This window comes from Atta cephalotes (assembly GCF_000143395.1).
Source record: "Atta cephalotes unplaced genomic scaffold scaffold00048, whole genome shotgun sequence".
In the NCBI taxonomy this organism is placed as follows: domain Eukaryota; kingdom Metazoa; phylum Arthropoda; class Insecta; order Hymenoptera; family Formicidae; genus Atta; species Atta cephalotes.
The window spans coordinates 1,361,585-1,371,422 of NW_012130112.1; the positions used below are offsets into that span (position 1 = coordinate 1,361,585).

Consider the following 9,838-nt stretch of genomic DNA (forward strand, 5'->3'; position numbering starts at 1 on the left):
AAATAAATTTTATTGATCGTTACAGTAGTGAAAAATTTGCCTGCTGCATTCGTTAATTCTGTTGTAATAATAGTTAGAATTGTAAGAAACGATATTTCGAAAGAGGTGCACGATAATGCTTATAAGGCCTTCTAATTGTATTCATATGAATGATACATTGTATTACAGTTAACTGAGATCGTTCGCGATTCATAATTCAAGATAAAATTATACACAAAATAATATTGTAACGCGATTTATCGCAAATGTTTAGTATTAAATAAATATTCACTAGTAAGTTTGTGAAAATTAATTATATATCCAGAATATTTTATAAAATATTATATTGCCTCCTACACCTAAATTTAATTTTTCTTATATCATTTTACGGATCTTACATATCTTATATATCTTACATATGAATATTCGGATATTTAATTTAGTACATCTATTTAAGAAAAAATATTTTTTGCAATGTTTCAAATTTTCTTTTAGATATTTTACATATAGAAAAGGCTATACTTTTGTGCGTATCAATAACTTATTCACAAGAAGAAGGTAAAAAAGAGGTCAAAATATGCAAATACTTTCTCTAAATTTTTTAATATATAATCTTTGTGGTATGTGGCGACCTAATGAATGGTCATCAAATGGTGCAAAACTGCTGTATAATGTATTTACCTTTATGGTAATATTCTCGGAGTACTTTTTGGTGGTAACCCAATTTATGGATATAATTCTTATTGTCGATAATATTGACGATTTTGCCACTAATACTCTAATGTTCTTGACTATTGTTGCCGTATGTTGTAAAGCTACTATCGTTGTGATACGCCGGAATGCGATCAACAATTTGATGCAATTATTAATGGAGACACCATGTAAACCTCGTGACGAGGATGAAATAGCAATAAAAACGAAATTTGATACATTCATCAGGTATAATTAGAAAGATCTTACTCTCTATCTCTAGTGAAATATTAATATAACTCGCATAAAGTACCATCGGAAGAATATAATTGGCGTACAGAACAAAGAATTTAATTAACCTTGTACAACGTATGTTTTAAAACTTCAGCCAGAAAGTCTTTTACTTAGTGTTGAATTTTGATGATATTACATTTTAAAATTATCATTGCTACATTTAAAAAGTAATAAATATATATTTTGCTCTTAATTAAGAAAAACTTTTTATAAAATATACTTTTCCATCATTTTAAAACACGCGTATATTCACATAGGCACATTCACATACATATAGAATAAATTGTCATTATATATTTATTCAAATTAAAAATACAAATGAATTTTAATCTTAATCATAACTATACAAAAGTTTACGAAATACAATTTCGTTTCTATATTTACAGGTCGTGTTTGATAAAATATATGCTTTTGTCGATGAGCTCTCTTACAGGCGTTACAATAGGATCAGTAGTGAACATCATGCAAGGTTATCTTCCTTATCGAATATGGTTACCATTTAATTACACTATACCCTTGGCATTTTGGACTATATCCATCCATCAGATTGTAACTTTAATTTTTGCTACCATGATAAATGTCAGCACGGATATTTTAGTCTTTGGATTATTTTTACATACGTGTGCCCAGTTTGAAATTTTCGAAAGTCGTCTTCACAAATTAGTGATTAGTAAAACAATTAACTATCTGGGAAATGCAATCTCTTCATTAAATAAGGATAAAACAGAGATATCGGAATGCATACGCCATCATCTCAGCATTTACAAGTAAGAATTTTTATGCATATATGTTCAAATCCCTCTTTACATATATATATTGTATATATGGCGCGTGTGATTGCATGCGTATACATTATTTATTTTCTGTATTTAAATATCTAAAAATCAATATTGTCTAATATAATCATTGACGTTTATGATGGAAAGATGTTTAAACTAAAAAAAAATGTAAGTAACCAACTTGAAATTATTAAACAATTGGTATGACCTCGGAAACGGAGCACTCTCAATTTACACATTACTTTATTAGATGATGATTCACTGTGTCAAGTTGCGCGAAATTATAAATTATGTCTAAATGATTGCTCAAGACAAATATAGCTTTTGTTCTAGTAAATGATATAAATATAATATAATATAATATATAAAATCTTTTTTACAATTTTTAAATTTGTATGGGAATTATATTATAAAATTGTATGTCGAGATAATTACCTTTATCATACAGCAATTAATGTAAGACTAATATGAAACAATTAATAGATACGCCAAAATGGTAAATGTTATATTCAACCAGGTGCTCTTCGTTCAATTCTTTGCAAGTATACTGGTATTATGTACAAGCGTGTATTATCTATCAATACATATTAGAAATTTCTCTGGTATTCTGCCTTTTTTAGTGTACACTATTGGCATGTTTGTACAAATTTATATTTATTGCTGGTCCGGAAACGAAGTCATTCTTAAGGTAACAATACTCTACAAACTAATCGTATATCTTATTGTTAATGACATAAAGGAAATTATCGTGAATATTTTACATCTCAATTTGTTACAAAATTTCAAAAAATAATAATTCTGGTGACTTACTTGATAGATTTGGATTAATCTATATCTCTGGTAGCAAACTGACGTCAAAATGACGTAGCTTGCTACGTGGATATAGGTGTACATGTTACGGGCAAAGTCCGCATAGTGCGCAATGTTGACATTGTACGAGTTCCTATTGTACAATGTCAGCATTGCCAACTTGCGGACTTTGTCCGTAACATAAATACAAATTACGTATAGGTATATGCAGATATTTATACATATAATACTAATAATGTTGATAAATATTGATATTCATTCGTATTGCGAAGTAATTTTTGCATTTATGTTACGTTAACAGAGTATGAGTGTAGGAGACGCTGTATATTGTATGGATTGGTCACTATTATCAGTTAATGAAAAGAAACAATTGCTCATGGTCATGGTACGGAGCACAATTCCTATAAAGTTCACAAGCAGCTTTTTAATAACCGTTTCCCTTCAATCTTATAGCAGTGTCAGTAATATTGTGTGTCATATTAGTATATTAGTATTTAGTTAACAAAATAGATATCTGTACGTGATATTAGCAATAACGTATTTACTTGTAAAGTATATACATCAGAAAACTACATCGTAAAAATTTTTAATAATTGTAGCATATAATAACAGCAATAATCTATATAAACATTTTCTCTAATTTTCGTTTCAGATATTAAAACTATCATATTCGGCATTTAATATACTTCAGAAGTGAATATAAATAATTAAAAGTTTTCTAGGAAATGATAATTATGTAGTTTTTCATAAAGTAAAATTAGTAAAATTTAAAAATTTCTGTTTATTTATTTCAACCTTACACTTCGTGTAATGACTCTAAAACATTTAATGTACGCATATTGAGTACATATACTTTACACAGTGAAATGCATATTTTAATTCAACTGGCACTAATTTTGACTTGAGCGTAGAGTCAAGAAAAAGACATTGCCTAATCTATGCCATATACAATTTATTAGGCATAAGTTATAATAGTTACCGCGCACTTTTGCTGTAATCAGCATATGTTCGAATAAGTTAATTTAGAAAATAGTAGTCAATCTTTCATGGACCAGCAAACCCATTCTTCTTTATTTTGTAACTGCTCGCTCAAATTTTATAAAATTCGGCTTATGGAGTAATTTAATATTTTTTTGTTCAAATATAAAGTTTAAAAAAAGAATTCAAAATGAATTCAATGCGCCAGAATTTTTTTAATAATTTAATCAGCATAAAATTTAGTTTTAGAAAACTTTTTATTACAATAATTAACAAAAAAGTAACATCAATTTCGCTTCATTTGAAGTTCGTCAGTATATATGCAAACAAATAATACTGATTCTGAACTACAAACTTTCAAACTTTTATTAGTCACAGAAAAGTATTCATAGTTGATTCTTATATTCAAGATCGTTTTAAGATGTCACGAATAAATCAGAGGATTATATATTAGCATCTTAAAACATTACTTAAGACAATCTTAAAATAAGAATAGACAATGAATACTAACCTTAGAATCTCCTTCAAGTTACTATTCCTATCAACATTTTCAGACTCAAATTCAATGATAGAAAAATCTTTCAAGAAAATGATAGAAAAACCTTTCAAGAAAAACCTTTTAAAATCAATCAGATTACTTTTTGGAAATTTAAATTTTAAAATTCTGTTACCAGAATCGAATTCCGCGATCTCAAAAATCCTTAAAAAATTTTTCATAAGATTTTTACTTTGTTAGAAAGCTTCGGTCCTCAAGGATTAAAAACATACAATATCGCATATTATTTTTTACTTCATATAATAAAATAAGCTTTTACGAGGCATACGATCTTCTCAGTTCTGATGAACATGAAGATATACAAATATTTTATTCGATGGAAACATAACTGCAATGTGCGTGGTTATAAAGAACAACGTCCCTCGATAGTTGCAAGTAAGAAAACTTCTACAATTATATTACTCATTCAAGCGGAAAAGAACGTACACCCTGCAATAAATGTCTAATTGACTTTATGTCGATTTTTTAATGACTGTTATTAATAGTACTAGGGGTGAAGAAGTTGAAGTACGTAAAACTATACATAGTCTGTCGCAAGATGTGCTCGGTTACGTTTAAATGAATATTATTGATCATTACAACAGTGAATGCAATATTTGAAAACATTTGTTAATTCTATTGTATTAGTAGCCAGAATTGTGACAAACGAGAAAGCTCCAAAAGAGGTGTGTAGTAAATGCTCATAATACTTTCTAATTTTATTAATCATATAATGATGCATTGCATTACAGTTAAATGAGACTCATAATTCGAGATAATATTATATACAAAATGACATTGTAACATGCATTAAGTAAACTTATCGGAAACGTTTCAGTATTACATTTAGTATTAAATAACTTAAACTGTTTGTGAAAATTAATTACATAAATTCATTTCATAAATAATATTATTGCTTTCTACATTAAATTTAATTTGCCTTATGATTACCATACATGTGTATATTTCATCGCGCAGATATTTAATTTAATTAATTATTTAGCAATTTAAAAAATATATTTTTTACAGTGGTTTGAACGACTTTTTTAGATATTTTACATATAGAAAGAATCCATACTTTTGTGCTCATCGATAAGTTACACATAAAAAGAGAGGTCCAAATATGCAAATACTTTCTCTAAATTTTTTAATACATAGTCTTTGTGGTATATGGCGACCTAATGAGTGGTCATCAAACGGCGCAAAACTGATGTATAATGTATTTACCTTTATTGTAATATTCTCGGAATACTTTTTGGTGTTAACTCAATTTATGGATATAGTTCTTATTGTCGATAATATCGACGATTTTGCCACTAATACTCTAATGTTCCTAACTATTGTTGCTGTATGTTGTAAAGCGACTGTTGTTGTGGTACGTCGAAATGCAATCACGAACTTGGTGCAAATATTGATGAAAACACCGTGTAAACCCTGTGACGAGGACGAAGTGGTAATACAAACAAAATATGATATGTTTATCAGGTAGATATTTATAAACCCGTATTCAGAACGCGCTTTTATCAATAAAAGCGCACTTTTATTTCGAAAATTCTATAGTAACGTAAATTATGTTAGCGCGATAACATCGTTGTAAGCACATTATGAATACGGGGGGGGGGGGGAGTCATTATTAAGAAGATTCTATAGTGAAACATTAGTAAAACTCGAACAAAATGTTATTACAAGAATTTAATTTATGTATTATTATATTATTATATTATATATACGAAACATGTTAGCATATACGAAACAATTCTCCACCAAAGGATTCAATTAGTATTGGTGAATATGAGAATTTTATTATTCGCCATAAAGTCTTCTACTTGTCGAAATTTGACGAATTTTTACAGTTATCATTGCTATATTTAAAAACGTGATGTTATACTTTGTTTAATGCAGAGACTCTTAAAGTAAATATTCTCCAATAATTGGGTGTGGGAAAAAGTTCGTGGCGTTTTTCCCGCTATGGCATTAAATGCTCAGCAGTCGGCAACTACTAATCGCATTGGCAACACTAGACATGCGTTTTAAAAATAACATTTTAACCTTTGTTTTGAGCCGAAAAAGATTGAAATCGGTGAAGTGGATCAAAAGTTATTTTATTTTGAAAATAAATAAGGAAATAAATAAGGAAAAAATTCGCTACATTTTGCAGTATCACTACGATAAAGGCAAGAATGCTGCACAGGCTTGTGAAAAAATTTGCGCTATTTATGGTGAAGATACTCTATCAAAATCAGCAGCACGGAAATGGTTCGCTCGCTTTCGTGCTGGAAATTTCGATGTGAAAAATGACCCTCGCTCCGGTCAACCAATCACTGAAAAGTCTGATGAAATCATAGTAAAAGTCGAGCGTGATAAGCATGTGAGCACTGTGGAGATTGCCAGGGAACTAGGCATCGACCATAAAATAGTTTTAAATCATTTACACAAAGCTGGATACAAAAAGAAGCTCGATGTTTGAGTTTCTCACGAGTTGAGTGTTAGGAACATGATGGACCGAATTAACATTTGTGATACACTACTGAAACGGAATGAAATTGAGCCATTTCTGAAGAGAATGATAACTGGTAATGAAAAATGGATCACCTACGACAATTCAACTAGAAAAAAATCGTGGATAAAGAAAGGAAAGAAGGCGCAAGCAATCGCAAAATCTGGATTGATGAGGAAGATGGTGATGTTGTGGTGTGATTGGAAGGGAATCGTTCACTATGAGCTGTTATCGTCCAATCAAACAATTAATTCCGAACTTTACTGTGAACAACAATGAACTGCAGAGATTACAACAAGCAATTGAGAGGAAGCGGCCAGAATTAATCAATAGGAGAGGTGTCGTCTTCCATCACGACAACGCTCGACCACACACATCTTTGATGACTCGGCAAAAATTCGGCGAGAGCTTGGCTGGGAAGTTTTAATGCATCCACCGTATATTCCTGACATAGCACCCTCAAACTATCATTTGTTTAGGTCTCTGCAGAACTCTCTTAAAGTAAAGGTGTAAAGCTAGCTTCAAAAGAGGCCTGTGAAAATCACTTGAAACAGTTTTTCGATCAGAAACCACAGAAGTTCTATCGCGATGGAATTATGGCTCTGCCCCAAAAATGGCAAAATATTATAGAAAATAATCGAGCATATTTGGTTTACATAAATTTCAATACTCTAAGAAAAACATTTTAATTTTACTAAAAAATCGCCACGAACTTTTTCCCAATATTTTAAAATAATGTACGCACAAATAAGCACACAATAATAATTACATTTTGTCATTGTAAATTTATGCAAATTAAAAGAAAGAGTAAATTGTAAATCCAAGTTGTAAATATATAAAATGTATGAAAAATAATTTTGATTTTATAATTACAGATCGTGTTCAATAAAATATTCACTTTTAGCAACAAGCTCCGTTACAGGCACTACAATAGGATCAGTATTAAACATTATGCAAGGTCATCTGCCCTATCGAATATGGCTGCCATATAATTACAATGTATCTACGACGTTTTGGGCTATATCTGTTCATCAAATCATAACTGTAATTTTTTCCGCCATGATAAATATTGGCACGGATACATTAGTCTTTGGATTAATTTTACATACATGTGCTCAGCTTAAAATTTTCGAAAGTCGTCTTCACAAATTAATAATTAATAGAACAATTAGGTATCTGGAAAATACATTCTCTCCGTCTAACAAAAACAAAATAGGGATATCAGAATGCATACGCCATCATCTCAGTATTTACAAGTAAGTCACATAATTTTTGTGCATATGTTCAAATGTCTCTTTATATGTATGTGATTGCATGCGTAAATATTATTTATTTGTTATACTTAAAAATCATTAGTGTTTAATAAAACGATACTCATTGATGTTTATGACAAAGAGAGTTTTAATTTAAAAACATTATAAATAACTAACGTTAATTGAAATTAATAGACAACTGGTATGATCTCGAAAACGGAGTACTTTCAACTTTACTTTATTATATGGTAATTCTGTGTTCAAATTGTGTAGAACAAAAAATTATGTCTAAATGCTAGCACAAGACAATTCAATAACTTTTGTTCTAGTAAATGATATACATAAGATAAAATTTTTTTACAATTTTTGGATTTGTATAGGAATCATTTTAAAAAATTATGTATGAAGACAGTACTACCTTATTCATAGCAATGCAAAACTAACATGAAATAATTATAGATACGCCAAAACGGTAAACATTGTATTTAACCAGGTGCTTTTCGTTCAATTCTTTGCAAGCATACTGGTATTATGTACAAGCGTATATTATCTGTCAATACATATTACAGAATTGTCTGGTACTGCAACTTTTTTAGTGTACACCATTGGCATGTTTGTACAAATCTATATTTATTGTTGGTCTGGAAACGAAGTCATTCTTAAGGTAACTATCGATATTTTAAACACAAACTAAACAATAAATACAAGCTGATATATGTTAGTAAGGTAATAAAAAGAGTCATATATATTTTTCAATAAATCCATTTGTTATATAAAATTTCGAAAGAAAATAAATCCTACAACTTAATATATTTGATTAATTTGAAAATAGTCTATGGATGCTTTCCATTTGATGACATAAGTCGACATGTCTACCTAACTACATCCCTCCCCTTCCACCACACTTAATCAAATCTTAATGAATAAATTGTGTAATAATGTGCTATTTATTCGCTCTCAAAATCCGCAAAAAAAATGTTTTGCACTCATTTCGTTTAGCTAAAAAAAATTTTTTGTTGGTGGCTGAGTAGGCCTCTGACATGTCAGTCAATCCCCCCCACGTATTAATAACAATCGATTTGGAAAAATAAATACACAGAATTTATTCGCTATTTTTTATGCGTTTTCATATTCACAGTTTCAATTTTTGCGCTGCAATCCTTAAGGGATTTCCCTCTTGGAGCAAACAGTATTCGTATTTAATATACATACGTGATCACGTGACAGTCGATACTTCTAACTTTTCCCGCGAATCATCCCGATTTTCCATGGGTTTTCTGAAACTGTGTTTCGAGCCCACTTTTCTCGTGCTTATCTCATGAATTTTTTCGGTGCTTCTATCGTACATTAATATGCTGGTACATTAATATGCTCATAAATATGCTGATAATACTAATATGTTAAATATAAATTTAAATAATACAGAATATGATCCGTAATATTCTAAAAATATATATGGGATATTGTTGTACTAGAATGTACTATAAAATATAAAATATATTAACAATTGCATATTCAGAGTATATTCTCAGAATATCATAAATAATGTCCTGAGGATATTCTGAGATTAATAAATGGGCGGAAATAGGAATGTTCTGAGTATATCATTCTGAATACATATAGTACATGTGGCGTATACATAACTTAAATTTCGTTAACATGTGCATTAATAGTCTTTTCAGTTACAAAGAATTTAAATTTTATTCATTAATAATCGAGAAAAAAATGTTTCATATATAATTATATATAATTATATTAAATTATATAAAATTATAAATAAAATATATCCAAGTATATATCACTTTTTCCCGAGTGTACATCAAAAGTTAATAAAATTTAAGAATATTTTTAATATGCACATAATACTAGTACTATTGATAAATATTAATAAAAATCAATTATTGATATACAAAATATTTTCATTTATGTTGTATGTATTTGTGTGTGTATGTATATATGTATATATTTATATTTTACACACACACACACACACACACACACTACACACACACACACTACATAC

General features: G+C 29.2%; 2 protein-coding genes across 2 annotated transcripts in view; both read left to right on the forward strand.

Annotated features, from left to right (window-relative positions):
- The first annotated feature begins 556 nt into the window (after positions 1-556).
- Positions 557-3,249, forward strand: LOC105622724 (putative odorant receptor 71a). Its single transcript, XM_012204137.1, has 5 exons — positions 557-918; positions 1,350-1,730; positions 2,226-2,430; positions 2,854-3,009; positions 3,205-3,249. Exons 1-5 carry the CDS (start codon positions 557-559, stop codon positions 3,247-3,249), a joined length of 1,149 nt encoding a protein of 382 aa, XP_012059527.1.
- A 1,939-nt stretch (positions 3,250-5,188) lies between these two features.
- Positions 5,189-9,838, forward strand: part of LOC105622723 (odorant receptor Or1-like) — a 5,709-nt gene continuing 1,059 nt past the window's right edge. Inside the window, exons 1-3 of the mRNA XM_012204136.1 lie at positions 5,189-5,550; positions 7,438-7,818; positions 8,275-8,479. Coding sequence (XP_012059526.1) covers positions 5,189-5,550; positions 7,438-7,818; positions 8,275-8,479 — 948 coding nt within the window. The remainder of the gene's footprint in view (positions 5,551-7,437; positions 7,819-8,274; positions 8,480-9,838) is intronic.